The sequence below is a fragment of the Heterodontus francisci genome, chromosome 29 (assembly GCF_036365525.1).
Source record: "Heterodontus francisci isolate sHetFra1 chromosome 29, sHetFra1.hap1, whole genome shotgun sequence".
NCBI classification, from domain to species: domain Eukaryota; kingdom Metazoa; phylum Chordata; class Chondrichthyes; order Heterodontiformes; family Heterodontidae; genus Heterodontus; species Heterodontus francisci.
Window position 1 is genome coordinate 19,722,936 of NC_090399.1, and position 22,104 is coordinate 19,745,039.

Sequence of the window (22,104 nt, forward strand, 5' to 3'; positions counted from 1 at the left end):
AGGTAACAAAGGAATGAATGGGGGTTTCAGCAGCAGATAACCTGATACAGGGACAAAGTCAGGCATCAGTTCTGTAACAGACCATGAACCATAGGGCTTTTAAGTGTGAGTAAGCTAGTCTAAGAAAGAACTTGTGTTTCTATAGCGCATTTCACGATCTCAGGACATCCCAAAGCGCTTTACAACCAATAAAGTACATGTGAAGTGTAGTCACTGTTGTCGAAGGAAACTCAGCAGCGAAATTGAAGATACCACAAACAGCAATGTGATAATGGCCGGATAATCTATTTTTTCAGGGATGTTGATGAAGGGGTAAATATTGACTTCTTTAAAATAGTGTTATGAGATCTATTACATCCACCTGAGAGGACAGACGGGGCCCTCAGTTTAACATCTCATCTGAAAGATGGCCCCTCTGATAGTGCAGCAGTCCCTCAGTACTTCACTGGGAGTGTCAGCATGTACTTGATGCTGAAGTTTTTGGAGTGAGACTTGAATCCATGACCATCTGACTCCAAGGCAAAAGTGCCACCGACTGAGCCATGGCTGACAAAGGGAGGATTGTTTTGTACAATCCAGAAACATTTCAAACTATTGCGAACAAATTACTCCTTGGAATTCTGACACTGGGGAGCAACCCTACTGTCGCATCCCCAAGGATAGGGTCTAACTAAGTAGTCGGCAGAAAAGGTGAACTCTGGAACTTAGTGAAGTTTGCTTATGGGAGTGACTGGTGACATTGATCTCAAATGAACATCTTGTGCTAAAACCTGACAATTTTGACAATTAGAAACAATCCTCTTTCAACTTAAAATTTCCCACCATTTCTCAATTTAGAATATAGCTATAAAGTGGAGACTTCCACCTCCTTTTACCCCTGGCTGTTTTCAGTGTGGCTGGGATAAGGAAAGGGCTCACTACTATTCATGTGCATTGTCACATGCACAAGAAGTGCGATGATACAAAAATTATGGACAAAATCTGAATATTATAAAAACTAACTTTGTCTTTTAAAAAAAGGACCTTTCTTTTAAAAAGTGAACAATGTTCCAAAATGGCCACTGAAGGAAAAGGGCTTGGCCTTTGTATATTCAAACTGTCTGATGACACCGACAAAGTGTTTTAATTCTGACACCAGTCTTGTTTTCTGTCACCCAGGAAGGAATGGCTTTGCTGGTGAAGGTATTTTCTCATCGGAAGCTCCTGATGGTCTTGTCTGCCTGCACCTTTGCCCTGTTTCTAGTGCGTCGCCTGTCCAAAATAGCTGAGATAGAGCAGTTGAAGAGTGAGCTCCAGATGCACAACACATTCAGCCTGCCCAAGGTTCCTGTCAGAAAACCAGCCAACATTGACCGGCGCTGTCTACCTGGGTACTACTCTGGCGTGGAGCTGGGGCCGGCTGTGCCTCGTCAGCCTGAGGACCTGGGAGCACCGGGCGCTTCAGGCAACGCTCTGGTGCTTGACAACCTCAGCTTCAAGGAGGTGACTGAGAGGTCCATTGGTTTCCAGAAGCATGGCTTCAACGCCTTCGCCAGTGACAGGATCTCTGTACACCGCAATCTGGGACCCGACATTCGAGCTCCAGAGTAAGAATCTGTGTTGGCTATGGTATGTGGGTGGGGAGTGGGTGGGGTGGGTGGCTTGCTGGCTGGCTGTGGTGTGGGGAAGAAATGTACTTGTGGCTGGGCAGCTGGGCAACCCCAATCAAAGATGGAAATAGGTCATGTGGTGGCTTAGCATGTAATTTATATAGCGCCTTTAAATGGTTGGAAAACATCCCAAGGCGCTTCACAGGAGCATTATCAAACAAAATTTGACACTGAGCCACATAAGAGGATATTAGGACAGGTGACCGATAAGCTTGGTCAAAGAGATAGGTGTAAGGAGCGTCTTAAAAGAGGAGAGAGAGGCGGAGAAATTTAGGAAGGGAATTCCAGAGCTTAGACCAAGACAGCTGAAGGCACAACCACAAATGGCAGAGCGAGAAGCCAGAATTCTAGGAGTGCAGAGATTTTGGAAGGTTGTAGTGCTGGAGGAGGGTACAGAGATAGGGAGGGTCAAGCCATGGAAGGAATTGAAAAACAAGGATGAGAATTTTAAATTTGAGCTCACTACTTCATATTTTATTTTCACCTGGCTATTTCACTTTCTGAAATTTTATGCCCATCAAGGTGAAGGATGTCACTGGCAGGTAATGAGTTACTCAGTGTGTAGCTCTCTCATACCTTTACAGATTTTACACTTTTCACTAATCTCTTTTATTAGCCTTGTATACTCTTCATCAACCATTCCTGCATCTTTTAGCAACGCACCAAGGCTCCTTAGACAGCACCTTCCAAACGCGCGACCTCGACCACCTAGAAGGACAAGGATAGCAGTTACATCGGAACACCACCACCTGCAAGTTGCCCTCCAAAGCCACACACCATCCTGACTTGGAACTATATTGCTGTTCCATCACTGTCGTTGGATCAAAATCCTGGAACTCCTTTCCTAACAACACTTTGGGTGTACTTACCACACATGGACTGCAGCAGTCAAGAAGGCAGCTCACCACCACCTTCTCAAGGGCAATTAGGGATGGGTAATAAATGCTGTCTTAGCCAGCGACGCCCACATCCCATGAACGAATAAAAAAAGTTAACTTTTGACGAGTAGGGTGAGGAAATTGTCTGTGTAACTTTAAGACTTTTTTTTTATTCTCACCACCTGATGCCATTAATACTTGTCTAACACTCAGATAAGAAATATCAGGTTTTGTTAAGTGGATACAATAATGTCCTGACTCGGTAAACTGCAGATCCACTGACTTTCCAAAAATAATTACCTTATAATGCTCCGTATCAAATTTCATTTGTGCCTTTTTGCTAGAAGGTTTACTCAAAGCACAGGTTTCTCACTGAAGACTACATTAGTACTTATAAAATCACTTAGTCCAGCCATTTCATATGGAATTACAACTCTCTTTGGTAACATTAATGTGTTGTCATCATCAAACCTAAAGCAAGTAATACTTTTATATTCCTTAACTTGGCATTGGTCCTCACTACTTAGTGAATCAAGTTAACGTTTTAACCAGTCTGTTCCACATGCTGTCGATGTGCGAGAATTATTCAGCACTGCACAATTAAAGAAGTCTGTCACCAACACATTCATCACAAGAGATAGTTGATGCATTGGTGATCGTCTTCCAAAATTCTATAGATTCTGGAGCGGTTGCTGCAGATTGGAAGGTTGCAAATGTCACCCCACTATTTAAGAAGGGAGGGAGAGAGAAAACAGGGAATTACAGACCTGTTAGCCTTACATGAGTCGTTGGAAAAATGCAAGAATCTATTCTAAAGGATGTGATAAAAGGACACTTGGATAATATTGATCTGATTGGGCATAGTCAACATGGATTTATGAACAGGGAATCATGTTTGACGAACCTGTTGGAGTTTTTTGAGAATGTTACTAACAGAAGGCTTTTGATAAAGTCCCCCACAGGAGTTTGGTTAGCAAAATTAAAGCACATGGGACAGGAGGTAATATACTGGCATGGATTAAGGATTGGTTAACAGGCAGAAAGCAGAGTGGGAATAAACGGGTCATTCTCGCGTTGGCCGGCTGTGACTAGTGGGGTACCGCAGGGATCAGTGCTTGGGCCCCAGCTGTTCACAATATATATTATGATTTGAATGTGGGGACCAAATGTAGTATTTCCATGTTCGCAGATGACACAAAACTCGGTGGGAATGTGTGTTGTGAAGAAGATGCAAAGCAGCTTCAAGGGGATTTGGACAGACTTAGTGAGTGGACAAGAACGTGGCAGATGGAATATAATGTGGAAAAATGTGAGGTTATCCACTTTGGTAGGAGGAACAGATATGCAGAGTATTTCTTAAATAGTAAGAGATGAGAAAGTGTAGATGCATAAAGGGACCTGGGTGTCCTTGTCAATAAGTCACTGAAAGCTAACATGCAGGTGCAGCAAGCAATTAGGAAGGGTAATGGTATGTTAGCCTTTATCGCAAGATGTTTTGAGTACAGGAGTGTGAAGTCTTGCTTCAGTTGTATAGAACCTTGGCTAGACCACACTTGGAGTACTGTACACACTTTGGTCCCCTTATCTTAGGAAGGATATTATTGCCATAAAGTGCAACGAAGGGTCACCAGACTGGTTCCCGGGATGGCAGGACTGTCCTATGAAGAGAGATTGGGGAAACTGGGTCTGTATTCTCTCGAGTTTCGAAGAATGAGTGGTGATCTCATTGAAACCTACAAAATACTTAAAGGGATAGACAGGGTAGATGCAGCTAAGATGTTTTCCCTGGTTGGGGAATCTAGAACCAGGGGACACAATTTCAAAATAAAGGGAAGCCACTTAGGACTGAGATGAGGAGAAATTTCTTTACTCTGAGGGTTGTGAATCTTTGGAATTCTCTATCCCAGAGGGCTGTGGAAGCTCAGTCATTGAGTATGTTTAAAGCAGAGATTGAAATATTTCTAAATACAAATAACGTAAGTGGAGATGAGGACAGTGTGGGAAAAAGGCATTAAAGTGGATGATCAGCCATGATCAGATTGAATGGTGGGGCAGGCTCGCTGGGCTGAATGGCCTATTCCTGCTCCTATGTTCCTAAGACTAAAACTCCTTGTGACCAGTACAATTTCTTCAGATTTATCATTTTTTTTTATCCTCTTCCCTGAATTCTCTTCTTCATGTGTCATTTCAAGGACCCTGCCTCTTCACTTTGGGAAGTTCACTGCACAATGATACTTCAAGTCACACCTAAAGCACCTATTAACTGATCTATGGGCATTCCTAGGATTCATTTGCCTATTATTGCAGCTCCAATTCTGTCTTCTTCCGTAATAGCCGGACCTGCTAAAGGTGCTTTCATCCTCATTTTTCCTGTCTTTAAACCTTCCATTGTATTGGTACCTGAGTCCAGTATCTGGACCATTTTAAAATCTGTCAATCATTCAGGCCTTTATTCTTTGTGTCATCATGGAATGCCCCATTTGTTCCACGAAGGCTGAAGGAGATGCCTGTTTTCCCAGGAACTTTTTCAAGGCAGTAGACATCTGATCTAACAAGGTCTCCCTCTCCAAGAACCAAACGCTAGTTAGAGCCAAGAGCCTGTCCATATGAGACAACTTCGTACAGTCCAGCAATTTAAATGCTAGTACTGATGCAGGGATCTCCATGTTGAATTTTGTCATTCTTTTGTACAATCTGTTACAATCCATGATATATTTCTCCATAGAATGACCATTTCTGAAATCTATCGAAGCCTGACCATGCCTGATAGACATTTAACAGAACATATTTCTTGTAAATTTCATCCAAGAACTCTAAGAGAAAGTCCAAACCTTCAACACTATCTGTCTCACTCACGCAAAGAGCAGTTACGAGCTATAAAAAATTGAACTGATGAATTAAACTTCCAGAAAATGGACATACTTTTGCTACCAGACAAAATGGGGTAAGAGGTCAGGTGACCTCTCCTATACTGTAAATATACATAGTGACTGCTGGAGACTGAAATCATCATGTCTTGAAGAAAGCATTAGATATGCTAATGACCCCATTCCATTTAATGGCTACCTTTTCAACCATTTGGACTACCCATGACCTTTGCAGACATAGCATCTTCAGACCCAAACTCAGGATAATAGGTGTGACCAAACACCACTTTAACAAGATGAGCAGAATTCAGACAACATTGTCTAATAATGGCCACACGTTCAGAGACATTGTATGAAAACTCCAGGGGAGTGCAACTTTGGTCACCTGACAGGAACCAAGCCTGATAAGCTTTTTTTTTAAAAAAGAGACTTTTCAGTGCAGAAAGCCAGAGAGCAGGAGACAGAAAGCCAACAGCCAAGAAGGCTGAGAGAAAGAGAGATCTGTTCCATCCAAGAAGGAGACCCTGCTATATACCATCTTTTAAAAAACTACCAGGCGGCAGAGATGAAGAGGTGACCTTTGAAAACTCCCCATCTGAGAGATTGAAAAAGGATCTTCGTAATCGGACTGTAACTGAGACTTAACCAAAGAAGACTGCAGCAAAGCATCCATCCACCTGAAACTGTGGTGAACCAGGAGAAACAGGAAGAACTGGCCTGCACCGTTTAAATTTTTCTTCCAGGAAACCCAACAAAGTTTCATAACAAACTCTTTTAAAAAACACCAGGCCTAAGTGCATGCTATCTTTTGATCTCCATCTTCTCTTGTGTGTGTGCATGTATGGGTGAAGTTGCAAAGTTAGAGGTTTTGTTTCATTATTTTTATATTTAAACCGACGAGAAAACCTGTCATTTGTCTGTTTATTGATCATTAAAACGCTCAAGGGTTAAAACAACAATTCTAATAAAATACTGTGGTCAGTTGAGAGGTGAAAAGGGAAACCACCCCTATCATTTTTTACCTGTTCGTAACACTATTCAACTAATGGGTATCCAGCTCTTAAATACATTTTTTTCTGATTTTTCTAGTAGGAAGTGACAACAGCAAGGCTATATCTTATTTCCTTTTTGGTAGGGACATAACCGGTGTTGACATAGCACTTCATTCTTCCATGGTCATATTGTTCATACTCCGAGAACATCTTAGGGTAATCATTCCCCAACAATTTGCACAAGCTTTCTGCCATTTCTCACAATGGCTACTGGGATTGTAATTTTCTGTCTGAATTTTTTTTTTTAGTTTCCAACCTTCACCTTTAGGCAATCACCCTCTGCTATCATGAGCTATTCCAGAAAGCTGGTTGGTGAAGGATAGAGCTGGAGCCAATCTTTACACACTTTTAGAAGCATTTATTTACACAATTACAAGAAAGCACCTCCTAACCCCACAGTTGCAGTCTGTGTCTATTTATAGAGGCTCAGGTGAATCACCAGTTAATGCCCAGCACCTGTATATAATTAAACACAATTAATGTACACTTAACATGGTGTTCTTCCAAATATTTATCCCTCACTTAAAAACAAATTATTATTAAACAGGTGTCTTATTGCTGTTTGTCAGAGCTTACTATGTGCAAATAGACTGTTGCGTTTGTCTACGTTACAACAGTCACGACACTTAAAAAATGACTTCATTGACTGTAAGGTTGTTTGGGATGTCCTGAGGTTGTGAAAGGTGCTATATGAATGCAACACTTTTCTTTCCTTCCTTCTGTTCGTAATTTGGGCACTTCTTGTCAGCGTCTATCCCTCCCAGGTCTTGTACAGCATGGATTCACTGAAAAGTAAGGCTCCCATTACACAGCATGTTAACTTGCTGCGATTTGTGTACAAGGACATTCAGGTGCCTCTGAACACTAACATTTAACAGTCTAATTGAGAAATCTGAATGAAGGGTCGAAGCCCAAGATGCAGAAACACTGGCTTTCATAGCTTGGGAAGTGCACAAGAGGAAAGCTCAAAGGTGAAACGGTCTCAATGGCACTGATAAGGTTGAGGAAAGTTAGTGACTGAGCTACTGGCAGAGAGAGAGAGAGAGAAAGGTGAGAGAGTCACCGTCACTTTCTTGACCCGGTTCTGTTTCTTTATTCCCCACCTCAGGTGTGTCAACCAAATGTTCAAGCGTTGCCCTCCCCTGCCAGCCACTAGCGTGATCATCGCATTCCACAATGAGGCATGGTCTACTCTACTGCGGACTGTGCATAGCGTTCTGTACACGGTCCCCACCCTCGTTCTGAGAGAGGTCATTCTTGTGGATGACGCCAGCACAGAAGGTCAGATACTAAACGTGTTTAATAGCTGCGTTAACCCTTTTGAGACTGAACCTGCCCTATGATTCAACAACTTGCATTTACATAGTGCATTTAACATAATAAAACATTCCACGGCACTTCACAGAAAGCATTAGCAAACAGAAAATGCTGGAAATACTCAGCAAGTCTGGCAGCATCCATGGAGAGAGAAACAGAGTTAACGTTTCAGGTCGATGACCTTCTTCATTAAGGACCATCGATCTGAAACGTTAACTCTGTTTCTCTCTCCACAGATGCTGCCAGGCCTACTGAGTATTGCCAGCATTTTCTGTTTTTTATTTCAGATTTCCAGCATCTGCAGTATTTTGCTTTTGCGTTAACAAACAAAACTTGGCACTGAGCCATGTGAGGGAGATATTAGGACCACTGACCAAAAGCTTGGTCAAAGTAGTAAGTTTTAAGGAGTGGCTTAAAGGAGGAGAGAAAGAAGGAGAGGGAGGGAATTCCAGAGCTTAGGGCCCAGGCAGCTGAAGACACGGCCACCAATGGTGGAGTGATTGAAATTAGGGATGCACAAGAAGCCAGAATTGAGGGAATGCAGAGATCTCAGAGGGCTGGAAGAGGTTTCAGAGACAGGGAGGGGTGAGGCCATAGAGGGATTTGAGTGAATAGATAAGAATTTGCCAGACTGGGAGCCAATGCAGGTCAGGGAGCACGGGGTGATGGGTGGATGGGGCTTAGTGTGAGTTAGAATACAGACAGCAGAGTTTTAGATGAGCTGAGGTTTATGGTAGCTGGGAGACTGTCTGGGAGAGCTTTTGAATCGTCGAGACCAGAGCTTACAAGGGCATAAACCACCAGGTGTGATAGCGAGAGGTGTAGATCAGCAAGGTTTCAAGTTAGGCAGGACCCAAGTCCCATAGTTTTAAGTTATAGCAGACCTAGATTCTAGGTTACATGAGGAGGTGCTTTCTTTCCCAGAAAATATTGGTTTCGGGAAACAGGCTACCAACTTGTATAGTGGATGCTGATTCATTGAATTCCTACAGAGGAGTGCTGGACCCATTTCTGACCTGGGGCTGAGATTGCAATTTGGGCATTTGGGCTAGAGAGATGACACCAAAATCCGCCAGAGTCCCCAGACCTGACAGCTATCCACTGAGTCTGGTTGGTTATGAACACACAGTGGTTGGGTGGGAGCACTCCACTCAATCTGAGTCAGAAGGTCTTGGGTCCGAGCCCGCTCCAGAGACTTGAGCGCAATAAAGTAAGTTGACTCTTCAGTGCACTCACTGATGGAGTGCTGCACTATCAGAGGTGCTGTCTCTCCAATGAGATGTTAAACCGAGGCCCTGTCTGACCTCTCAGGAAGACATAAAAGATCCCATGGCCACTATCTCAGGCTGGGGATTTCTCCCCAGTGTTTATCCCTCGGCCAACGTTGCTGAAAAACAGTCTATCCGGGTCATTTATCTCATTGCTACTTGTGGGAGCTTGCTGTGTGCAAATTGGCTGCTGCATTTCCTCCTTTACAATAGTGACTGCACTTCAGAAATAATTCATTGGCTGTGAAGTCTGAGGTTGTGAAAGGCGCTACAGAAATGCAAGTTCTTCCTTTGTCACTGTCTTTTTCACTTTGTTCACTGTCAGACAGATGGGGGAAGAAAGGCTGTTTGACTGGGAATCATCCAATCAGTTGATGACGGGTCTGGCCACTTTGTGATTGGTGGGGAAGGGCGGTTCTCCACGAGGAGAGGTACGCCATGCAACCAATAGCGGGAGCTTGGGGTGCGGGGCGGTTGGACACATGTGATGGAACCTCTGGGGTATCTCCAATCAGAGTTGCCGGCCATAACTCCTGCCACATTTATGCTTTCAGTCTACTTGCAGGAGCGACTAGACAGCTACATCAAGAATCTCCCCGTTGTAAAGGTGGTCAGGCAGCGGGAGAGGAAAGGATTAGTTTCTGCAAGGTTGCTGGGGAGTTCCATAGCAACAGGAGAGGTCCTGGCCTTCCTTGACTCGCACTGTAAGTAAGGATGCTGTGCTTTCCATTCATTTATGGGATAGTATCATTTTCACCTGCAATAGTCATCTTTTTTTAATTTGTGGGATGTAAGCGTCGCTGGCTAGGCCAACATTTATTGCCCATCCCTAAGTACCCATGAGAAGGTGGTGGTGAACTGCCTTCTTGAACCGCTGCAGTCCGTGTGGGGTAGGTGCACCCACAGTGCTGTTAGGAAGGGAGTTCCAGGATTTTAACCCAGCGAAAGTGAAGGAACAGCGATATAGTTCTGAGTCAGGATGGTGTGTGGCTTGGAGGGGAACTTGCAGGTGGTGGTGTTTCCATGCATCTGCTGCCCTTGTCCTTCGAGGAGGTAGAGGTTGCGGGTTTGGAAGGTGCTGTCGAAGGAGCCTTGGCGAGTTGCTGCAGATGGCACACACTGCTGCCACTGTGCGTCGGTGGTGGAGGGAGTGAATGCTGAAGGTGGTGGAAGGGGTGGCAATCAAGCGGGCTGCCTTGTCCTGGATGGTGTTGAGTTTCTTGAGTGTTGTTGGAGCTGCACCCATCCGGACAAGTGGAGAGTATTCAATCACACTCCTGACTTGTGCCTTGTAGATGGTGGACAGGCTTTGAGGAGTCAGAAGGTGAGTTACTCACCACATAATTCCCAGCTTCTGACCTGCTGCTGTCGCCACAGTATTTATGTGGCTTGTCCAGTTCGGTTTCTGGTCATTGGTAACTCCCAGGATGTTAATAGTGGGGGATTCAGTGATGGTAATGCCATTGAACATTAAGGGAAGGCGGTTAGATTCTCTCTTGTTGCCTGGCACTTTTGTGGCGTGAATGTTACTTGCCACTTAATCAGCTCAAGCCTGAATGTTGTCCAGGTCTCGCTGCATATGGACACGCACTGTTTCAGTACCTGAGGAGTTGTGCAATCATCAGCAAACATCCTCATTTCTGACATTATGGTGGAGGGAAGGTCATTGGTGAAGCAACTGAAGATGGTTGGGCCGAGGACACTACCATGAGGAGCTCCTGTAGCGATGTCCTAGGACTGAGATGATTGGCTTCCAACAATCACAGCCATCTTCCTTTGTGCTAGGTATGACTCCAACCAGTGGAGAGTTTTCCCCCTGATTCTGATTGACTCCAGTTTTGCCAGGGCTCCTTGATACCACACTCAGTCAAATGCTGCCTTGATGTCAAAGGCAGTCGCTTACATCTCCCCTCTTGAGTTCAGCTGTTTTGTCCATGTTTGGACTAAGGCTTCAATGAGGTCAGGAGCTGTGCGGCCCTGGTGGAACACAAACTGAGCATCAGTGAGCAGGTTATTGCTGTGTAACTGCTGCTTGATAGCACTGTTCTAGATTTCCCAGCCAAAGGATACAACCTCTCAGGGTCTACCCTGTCAAGCCCCTACAGAATCTTGTATGTTTCAGTAAGATTACCTCTCATTCTTCTAAACTCCAGAGAGTATCAGTCTAGTTTACTCAGCCTCTCATCATAGGACAACCCTCTCATCTCAAGAACCAATCTAGTAAACCTTCACTGTAACGCCTCTAAGGCAAATAGATCCTTCCTAAGATATGGAGACGAAAACTGCACACTGTATTCCTGGTGTGGTGACACCAAAGCCCTGTACAATTATAGCAATACTTCTTTATTCTTGTACTCCAATCCCCTTGCAATAAAGGCTAACATGCCATTTGCCTTCCTAATTGCTTCCTGTACCTGCATGCTAACTTTCTGTGTTCTTTGTATGAGTACACCCAAGCTTCTCTGAACATCAACATTTACAAGTTTCATGCCTTTCAAAAAATATTCTGCTTTTATATTCTTACCACCAAAGTGACTATCCTCACATTTCCCCACATTATACTCCATCTGCCACCTTGTTGCTGACTCGCCTATATCTCTTTGCAGCCTCTTTGTGTCCTCCTCACAGCTGACATTCCTACCTAACTTTGTATCATCAGCAAACTTAGATACATTACTCCCAGTCTCGTTGTCTAAGTCGTTTATACAGATTGTAACAAGGCCCCAGCACTGATTCTTGCTAGTTACAGCCTGCCAACTTGAAAATGCCCCATTTTCCCCTACTCTCTGCTTCTTGTCTGTTTACCAGTCCTCCATCCATGCTCATATATTGTCGCCAACTCCATGAGCCCTTATCTTGCATATTAAAATTTTGTGTGGCATGTTATCAAATGCCTTTTGGAAATCCAAGTATATTACATCTACTGGCTCCCCTTTATCTACCCTACTAGTTACGTCCTCAAAAAACTTTTGTGAAACCATGTTGACACTGTGTGATCATGCTATTATTTTCTAAATGCATTGTTAAAACTTCCTTAGTAATAGATTCCAGCACGTTCCCAACGGCTGATATCAGGCTATCTGGCCTGTAGTTCCCTGTTTTCTCTCTCCCTCTTTCCTTGAATAACAGTGTTACATTTGTTAACATTGAATTTACTAAGACCTTTCTAGAATACAGGGAATTTTGGAAAATTATAACCAGTGCATCCACAATCTCTGCGGCTACCTTTTTTTAGAACCCTCGGATGCAGGCCGCCAGGTCCTGTGCATTTGTGGGTTTTTATTCCCTTAAATTGCTCTAATACTTTTTCTCTGCTGATTTTAATTAAGTTCCTCACTCTTATCAGCCCCTTGGTTAATCTCTATTTCTGCTATGTAAATTGGGTCTTTTACTGTGAAGACAGGCACAAAGGGCTGGATTTTACCTTTGGCGGATGGGAATTCACCACCGATGTAAAATTCGATGGAGAACCCGCTTCCGCCTAGCCCGGGGATCTGTGTCATTTTTTTACGGGTCCCCGGGCTTTAATTGTCCTGAGGTGGGACATCCACCCACTTGAGGGAGGAGGTCCCGCCTCAGTGAGCCGCTGGCCAATCAGCGGGCAGGCAGCTCTTAGTCCCAGCAGCGCCATCGGGAGTGGTGGCCACTGCTGGGACTGCAGCCCAGTCGACATCACGGAGACTGGAGATGAGGTAAGTTCGGCTGGCCTCACCAGGGGGGATCGGTCCTTCCCTGGTGAGACTGGAGTGGTCATTTGGGGGGAGGGGGGCATCTTGGGTCCCGGGGCTGGGAGGCAGGGGCAGCCCTCAATCGGGCAACCTGTGCCCGACTGCCATGGTCCTTCCGGGGTGCGGAAAGGGCGGCAGCTATCACTGGCGGCCTTTCACGTCCCCAGCACGGGAAAAGGGCCTTAAGTGGCCATTTAAGGGTCTTGATTGGCCTCGGGCAGGCGGGCCTTTCACCCCCCCCCCACCGACCGCCGTAAAGTTGACTGGAGGCGGGAGCTGCCTGCTCAATTTTACGCCGCCCCCATGCCACTATCCGACCTACTGGGGCGGCGTAAAATTCAGCCGAAAATATTTCTTCAACTTCTCTGCATTTCCTCATTCCGCATGATAAGTTCTCCTGTCTCTGCTTCTAGGGGACCAATGTTTACTTTAGCTACTCTCTTCCTTTTTATATATTTGTGAAAGCTCTTACAATCTGGCTTTATATTCCTGGCTAGTTTGTTCGCATTCTGTTTTTTCCTGTTTTACCAACTTTTTGGTTGCTCTTTGCTGGTTTCTAAAACTCTCCCAATCCTCAGGCTCACTACTGTTAATCTAATACTATTTTTAATTTCTCTAGTAAGCCAGCAGTGGATTTTTGGCAGCCTACCAGAGGTTGAGGTACTGGGAGAGGCAAGGTACTGAAGTGGGAGGTAGTGGTGAGGTAGTAGAGTGCGAGGTAGTAGCGTATGAGGTACTTGGAGGGGCGAGGTTCAGGGAGGGTGAGGAATGGTAGGGCTAAGTACCGGAGTGCGAGGTACCACTGGGTGAGGTACTGGGAGGCAAGGAATTGGAGGGTGAGGAATCGGAGGGCGAGGTACTGGAGGGTGATGTAACATCAGTGTCTTGTTAGAGATATGTTAGCGTGCTGTCTGCAGATGGTCGCAGAGGCCCCTGACCCAATTATTCTGTACCATACATAATGACTGTGCCTCCCTGCAGGTGAATGTTTTGACGGCTGGCTGGAGCCCCTGTTGGCCAGGATAGTGAAGCTGGAGCAGGTGGTGGTGAGCCCACAGATCACATCTATCAACCTGCACACATTCGAGGTGGAGAAACGCTCTCCTTATGACCACACTCATTCCCGTGGCACCTTCGACTGGTCACTCTCCTTCAGCTGGGAGGAGTTGCCCGCTTATGAGAATGAAGCAAGGAAGGACGAAAGCTTCCCTTTCAGGTCAGCAACTGCGGAGCTTGTAACCTCTTCGATAATGAAATATTTTTTAAAATTCTTTTTTTAATTACTCTGCGCCAGTTTGGCCCCACCTCTGAACCAGTGGCCACCAGGTCAAGCCTCCTTGCAGGATTTGAGCAGGTAACCTAGGCTGATGCATCAGTGTAGCACTAAAGGAGATGCTCAGTGGGTAGCACTCTGGCTTATAAGTCAGAAGGTTGTGGGTTCGAGTCCCACTCCTGGCACTTTAATACAGTACTGAGAGAGTGCTGCACTTTCAGAGATACAGGCCGGAATTTTACGATGCCCCAGCAGGTCAAATGATGGCGTGGGGTTGTCATAAAATTGAGCGGCAGGCTTCGGGAGACCTCACTGACCTGATTCCGCCTCCAACCAACTTTACGTTGGTCTGGTGGGGGGGTGGGGTGGAGGCGGGGGGGTTATAGACGGCCCGCCCGAACGATGCCAATCAAGACCCTTAAGTGGCCACTTAACAGCCACTTCAGGGCCCTTGCCCGCCTCCACGGGTATTTTACCCGTGGCAAGCGGGTGTGCCGGGGACGTGAAAGGCCGTCCAGCTACAGCTGCCGGCCTTTCCGCACCCCGGGGGAGGGAACCTTGCAATCGGGTACAGGGTGCCCGATTGAGGGCTGCCCCTATCTCCCACCCCAACGTCGGGAACCAGGATGCCCCTTCCCCCTAAACGACCACCCTAGCCTCACCAGAGCACGACCGATTCCCCTGGTGAGGCTGCCCGAACTTACCTTCTGTCCTGTTCCATTGCGTCCTCCTCGGTCGGCTGGGTTGCAATCTCAGCAGTGGCCACCGCTCCCGGTGGCGCTGCTGAGACTAAGAGGTGCCGGCCCGCTGATTGGTCGGCAGCTCACTGAGGCGGGTCCTCCTCCCTCAAATGGGTGGAAGTCCCGCCTCTGGCCAGTTAAAGCCTGGGGATCTGTAAAATACAGGACGGATCCCCAGGCTGGGCAGGAACGGGATCAGCACCGACATTTACGTCGGAGTCCGGCTCCCGTCCGCCCAGCGTAAAATTCCGGCCACTGTCCTTCAGATGACATGTTAAACCAAGAATCCGTCAGCCCCTTTAGCTGGATGAGGGGAAGTTCACCAACATCACTAAAACAAATTATCTGGTTATTTTCACATTGCTGTTTGTGGAAGTTTGATGTGCTACATTTCCTATATTACAGCAGTGACCCCACTTCAGAAGTAATTCATTGCCTGTAAGGCAACTGTAACATCCCAAGGCTGTGAAAGGTGCAAAATTAATTCAAATCGTTCTTTTTCCCTTTCTTGCCTTTCCAAAGAAGTGTTAAACTGTGACCTCTTCTCGTAAAAAAAAAATCCCACGGCACCATTTCAAAGAAAATTAGTGAGTTCTCCCAGCACCCTTGCTAACAGATTTATTTATTGTTATCAGGTCATTATTTATCATTGATCTGGTCATTTATCCCTTTGCTGCTTGTGGGACTTTGCTGTGTGCAAATTGTCTGCTGTGTTTGCCTTCAGAATTACAGGGACTACATTTTAAAAAGTAATTCATTGGCAGTAAAACAATACAAGCGGTTCCGAGAATGTGTAAAGTTATCCCTGTAGTGTCTGTTCAACCGAGGAGGGTAAGGAATTGGTAAAATATGTGGAGCCACAGTGAGTCTACAGCACAGAAACAGGCCATTCGGCCGAACAGATCCCTGACAATGTTTATGCTCCACACGAGCCTCCTCCCACCCCTCTTCATCTCACTTTATCAGCAATACTCGTATTGCTCTCTCCCTCGTCAAGCTTCACCTTAATTGCATCTATATTAGTCACCTCAAACATTCCTTGTGGGGTAGTGAGTTCCACATTCTCAATACTGTCTGGGTAAAGAAGTTTCTCCTACATTCCCTATTGGATTTATTAGAGCCTTTCATATTTATAACCTCTTGTTTTGGAGTCCCCCATAAGTGGAAGCATCTTCTCGACAATAATATAAAAGCAAAATACTGTGGATGCTGGAAATCTGAAATAAAAACAAGAAATGTTGGAAATACTCAGCAGGTCTGGCAGCATCTGTTAAGAAGCAGCGTTAACGTTTCGGGTCAGTGACCCTTCTTTGGAACCGGCAAATATTAGAAATGTCAAAGGTTATAAGCAAGTAAAGTGGGGGTGGGGCAAGAGATAACAAAGGAGAAGGTATAGATTGGACAGGCCACAGAATAGCTGACCAGAAGGTCATGGAGCAAAGGCAAACAATATGTTAATGGTGTGTTGAAAGACAAAGACAAAGTACAGATAGGGTGTTAACGGACTGAAGATTGAACAGCAGCAAGTACAAACACGAGAAAAAAGTGGGTAAGCAAACTGAACAACTAAGATGAAATAAAATAAACATACAAAAAAAATAAAAATGTATAAAATGTAAAAAAGAAAAAAATAACTCAAAATAAAAGTAAAATGGGGGGCCCGTCATGCTCAGAAATTATTGAACTCAATGTTCAGTCCGGCAGGCTGTAGTGTGCCTAATCGGTAAATGAGATGCTGTTCTTCGAGCTTGCGTTGATGTTCACTGGAACACTGCAGCAATCCCAGGATAGAGATGTGAGCATGAGAGCAGGGGGGAGTGTTGAAATGGCAAGCAACAGGAAGCTCAGGGTCCTGCTTGCGGACTGAGCGGAGGTGTTCCGCAAAGTGATCACCCAGTCTGCGTTTGGTCTCCCCAGTGTAGAGGTGACCACACTGTGAGCAGCGAATACAGTATACTACATTGAAAGAAGTACAAGTAAATCGCTGCTTCACCTGAAAGGAGTCTTTGGGACCTGGGATAGTGAGGAGAGAGGAGGTAAATGGGCAGGTATTACACCTCCTGCAATTGTAGGAGAAGATGCCAAGGGAAGGGGACGAGGTGGTGGGGGTAATGGAGGAGTGGCCAAGGGTGTCACGGAGGGAACGATCTCTTCGGAATGCTGACAGGGGAAGGGAGGGGAAGATGCGTTTGGTAGTGGCATCACGCTGGAGGTGGCGGAAATGGCGGAGGATGATCCTTTGGATATGGAGGCTGATGGGGTGGAAAGTGAGGACAGGGGGATCCCTGTCACGGTTCTGGGAGGGAGGGGAAGGGGGAGGGTAGAGGTGCGGGAAATGGGCCGGACACGGTTGAGGGTCCTGTCAACAACAGTGGTGGGGGGGGGGGGGAGGGGTGTGGAATCCTCGGTTGAGGATAAAGGAAGACATATCAGAAGTGCTGTCATGGAAGGTAGCATTATCAGAGCAGATGCGTCGGAGACGGAGAAACTGGGAGAATGGAATGGTGTCCTTACAGGAGGCAGGGTGTAAAGAAGTGTAGTCGAAGTCGCTGTGGGAGTCGGTGGGCTGATAATGGATATTAGTAGACAACCTATCCCCAGAGATGGAGACAGAGAAGTCAGGGAAGGGAAGTGTCAGAGATGGACCATGCTTCTCTACATCCTCATCAAACCCTTTCATAATCTTAAAGACCTCTATTAGGTCACCCCCTCAACCTTCTCTTTTCTAGACAAAAGAGTCCCAACCTGTTCCGCCTTTCGTGATAATTATATCTTCTCAGTTCTGGTAACTTCCTTTGTGAGTCTTTTTTGCACCCTCTCCAGATCCACTGTATCCTTTTTGTAATATGGAGACCAAAACTATTCACAGTACTCCAAGTGTGGCACGTTTAGCATAACTTCTCTGCTTTTCAAATCGATCCCTCGAGTAATTAGCTTAATGTGTTTTTTTTATGGCCTTGTTAACCTGCGTTGCAACTTTTAGGCGAGAATGAGTTGACAAGAATTGAGGTTCCGCAATCAGCTAGCAAAAGATTTTGATGCTTTTTTTTTCAGGACACCAGTAATCTCTGGAGGACTTTTTGCTATTTCCAAGGCCTACTTTGAATATATTGGGACTTACGATACCCAGATGGAGATATGGGGTGGAGAGAACTTAGAGCTGTCCTTCCGGGTAAGCTCCTTTAAATAAGACTAAGTAAAACTATTGAGTCATCTTCCAGTGTGTATATTGCTTAGTCATGTGGACTGCATGCATAGTAGAATCTCATTATACTGATCACTGTTAGTCGTGATCAGATAATTAAAAGGACCCTGTTCTTGCTGACCTACATTGGCTCCTGGTCCCAGAATTTAAAAATTCCAACCTTAATTTTAAATCCCTCCACGGCATCACCCCTCCCTATCTCTGTAACCTCCTCCAACTCTACAACATCGGAGATCTCTGCGCTCCTCCAATTCTGGTGTCTTGTGCATCCCCGATTTTCTTCAACCCCACCATTGGCAGCTGTGCCATTGGCCGTCTGGGCCTTAAGCCTGGGAATTCCCTCCCTACGCCTCTCCGTCTCTCTAACTCTCTCTTCCTGCTATATATTAATGACTTAGACTTGAGTGTGTAGTGCATAATTTCAAAATTTGCAGATGACACACAACTTGAAAGTACTGTCAGTTGTGAGGAGGATAGTGATAGACTTCAGGAGGACAATGGGTAGATATATTGCCCCACATTCCTTAATATCTTTGACTCACAAAAATCTATCAGTCTCAGTTTTAAAATCAACAGTTGAATCAATTACTGTTGCGGAAGAGAGTTCCAAGTTTCCAAGTGTCCAAGTGTGCGAAGATGTGTTTCCTAATTTCACTCCTGAAAAGGCGAGCTCTAATTTTTAGACTATGGCCCCTTGTCTGATACTACCTAACCAGCGGAAATAGTTTCTCTTCATCATTGGCGGCACAGTGGCGCAGTGGTTAGCACCGCAGCCTCATAGCTCCAGGGACCCGGGTTCAATTCTGTGTGGAGTTTGCAAGTTCTCCCTGTGACCACGTGGGTTTTCGTCGGATGCTCCGGTTTCCTCCCACATCCAAAGACTTGCAGGTGATAGGTAAATTGGCCATTGTAAATTGCCCCTAGTGTAGTTGGTCTAGGGAAAATGGGATTACTGTAGGGTTAGTATAAATGGGTGGTTCTTGGTTGGCGCAGACTCGGTGGGCCGAAGGGCCTGTTTCAGTGCTGTATCTCTAAATAAAATAAATAAAATAAAAAATAAAATACCCTATTCACCCCTTAACCTTCTAAATTCCAGACATTGGAAGCCTAGTTTGTGCAATTGCCGAGTAATTTAACCCTTGGAGTCCAGGAATCATTCTCATAAATCTACACTCCACCAAAGCCAAAACTCCGAGGTTGTGGTGCCCAGAATTGCTCTCAGTACTCAAGCTCGAACCAGGGCTTTGTATTGAAGCATGACTTCTATCACCTTGGCTTTCTATTCCATCATTAAAGATGTTAATAAATACATTAAATAGTCAAGGGCCCATCACAGGTCCTTGCGGGACACTACTGGTCCTGCCAATTAGAGTACCTGCCCTTTATCCCTGGGCTGCGTTTGCTGACAATGCTACCACTAGGTGGCTCTACAGTGGCACATGCGCAAATGCAACATGTGCCACTAAAACATCACAGTCTGCGACTTCAGGCAGCTGTCAGGACTCAAGATGGCGCTGCTCAAATAATCACAAAGGCAACCTAACTGAAACCCATGGGAGCACACAATGTGGGAGGGAGCGAGCGAGCGAGCGGGACGGGGTCAGTGGAGCAGGACGGGGGGGAGCGGAGCAGGCTGGGGACAGGGGTGCGGGGGTGGGGGGGGGGGGAGGAGTGGAGCAGGCCGGGGACGGGGGTGCCGGGGGGAGCAGAGTGGGAAGGGGATAGGGGGGAGCGGAGCAGGCCAGGGAGGGGGCGAGCGAGCAGGCCGGGGATGGAGGGGGGAGCGGAGCAGCCGGAGAGGGCAGCGGGGGGGGGGGGAGCGGAGTGGCCGAAAGAGCGGAGCGGCTGGAGAGAGCACGGGTGAATACCCGTTAGCGTTGCATTGCTGTATGCATAAAGCGCATGCGCAGAGGTCCACCAGGCGCGTTGCCCGAAGATGCACACGTCACGCGATGACGTCATGGCACATGCGCTAACCAGTCCTGGCAAGTCAGAACGCAGTGCACACGCAGAGAGCAGAGCCCATCTGTGCATGTGCGCACCTTGGTGCAGCCTGATGAAATCAGTGGCCGACTGCGTTGTCAGGAATCACTTTATTAACCCTGCACTCTGTCTCCTGTGTCATGCCAGGCCCCCACCTGCCAAGAATGCGACATTAATTTTGTCATGAACATTGATTTTAAACTGTTACTGGAGTGAAGAAAGGACTTGTTAAACAGATTAGCTGTTACTGAAAAAGACATTTGCACATGGGCGGCACAGTGGTGCAGTGGTTAGCACCGCAGCCTCACAGCTCCAGGGACCTGGGTTCAATTCTGGGTACTGTCTGTGTGGAGTTTGCAAGTTCTCCCTGTGTCTGCGTGGGTTTCCTCCGGGTGCTCCGGTTTCCTCCCACTGCCAAAGACTTGCAGGTGATAGGTAAATTGGCTGTTATAAATTGCCCCTAGTCTAGGTAGGTGGTAGGGCTTACGGGATTACTGTAGGGTTAGTATAAGTGGGTGGTTGTTGGTCGGCAAAGACTCGGTGGGCCGAAGGGCCTGTTTCAGTGCTGTATATCCAAAATAAAAAAATAAAAATATTAATGGACAGTGTTTGGAAGGACAAAGCAGCCATTCCCTAACACACTCAACCCACAATGGACTTTTGATCACCAGATGTTAAAGGTGGGGGAGCTCACATTCCAGGTTGACTGCTAAGATGGCCGAATACACAAATGGACATGGTCAAACCAACTAGTCACATGACTAACCTGCTGGGCAACCTGAGTTTTTCGAATTTGTACAAACAGCTTGGGCAGAAAGTCTGTTTTCTCCTGGACTGAGAAGATCTCTGTCCTGTCTGCTCCCATCTCTTTCTCACAAGCCTCTGAATCCACTGAAGCCACATGAACCCCAAGAGAGAAAAGTCTCCTACAACAAACAAGGTTTAAGAAGAATGCTGGGCCCCAACGAAAAGCAAGATCTACCTACAATCAAGGACTCTACAGTGAGCTCGAAGAACTGTAACAACAGCTCTTCAGATATTGCCTCAAACCTTTCCACTTTATTTTTCTTCTCTTTTCTATCTCTGTTTGCATGTGTGTATCGTGTATGCATGCTAGCATAGGGCAGGTATCCGTAGGCTTTAACTGAATTAGAATTTAAGTTTAAATTTATTAAAAATTTCACTTTTCTTCTTTAAACCTGAGAAAGCCTGTTGTGCTGGTTTCTTTGCCTAAAAATTGGAAAGCGGTGAAAAAGGATTCACCAAGGGGGTGCTGAAAACACAGTGTGTTTAAAATTAAACCCTGTTACAGTAAGACCAGTTGAAGGCTGAAATTGAAGCCTAGACCTCTTTCTCTCCTGGTTGTAACAGAAATTTGGGTGCTACCCTCCTGTATTCTACCCACAGACAAACGAGAGAAATTGGAAGTGGGAAGCCAAATTGTTCCCAATCAAAAAAGAGCAAGATTTCAATACAGGGTTTCTTGTGGTTGTGTGTGCTTGAATAGTAACACGCCTGTAAAAGGTCGACAAGGAATGAGAGAGCAGAGGTGTAGGGTAGTGAAGGGGCATACATTAATCAGAGTGTGACAGATAGGGACAGAGAATACGAGCATAAGAGGACAGCAGAGATTAGAACCAGAGTAGGTAAAAATAGTAAAAAGTCAAAGCTTTTAAGGCTCTTTATCTGAATACACGTAGCATTTGTAATAAGATAGATGAGCTGACAACACAGATAGAAATAAATGAATATGATTTGTTAGCTATCACAGAGACATGGTACAGGATGACCAGGACTGGAATCTCAATGTTCAAGGATATTCGACGTTCCGGAAGAATAGGCAGAAAGGAAAAGAAGGTGGGGTAGCTTTGTTATTAAAGGGAGGGATCAGTGCAGTTGTGAGTAATGATATAGGTGTAATAGATCATGATGTAGAACCAGTTTGGGTAGAAATAAGGAATAGCAAGGGGAAGAAATCATGGGTGGGAGTGGTCTATAGGCCGCGGAGGAGTTGCCTCTCTGCAGGACAAAATATTAATCAGGAAATAATGGAGACGTGTAAGAAGGACACTGCAATTATCAGGGATGATTTTAATCTGCATATAGACTGGACAAATCAAATTGACAAGTGTAGCATGGAAGAC

At 45.8% G+C, this 22,104-nt stretch overlaps 1 protein-coding gene across 1 annotated transcript in view; it reads left to right on the top strand.

Moving 5' to 3' along the window:
- The first annotated feature begins 1,164 nt into the window (after window positions 1-1,164).
- Window positions 1,165-22,104, top strand: part of LOC137345955 (polypeptide N-acetylgalactosaminyltransferase 3-like) — a 50,754-nt gene continuing 29,814 nt past the window's right edge. Inside the window, exons 1-5 of the mRNA XM_068009213.1 lie at window positions 1,165-1,586; window positions 7,555-7,727; window positions 9,586-9,735; window positions 13,741-13,975; window positions 17,827-17,944. Of these exons, the coding sequence (XP_067865314.1) occupies window positions 1,165-1,586; window positions 7,555-7,727; window positions 9,586-9,735; window positions 13,741-13,975; window positions 17,827-17,944 (1,098 nt within the window). The remainder of the gene's footprint in view (window positions 1,587-7,554; window positions 7,728-9,585; window positions 9,736-13,740; window positions 13,976-17,826; window positions 17,945-22,104) is intronic.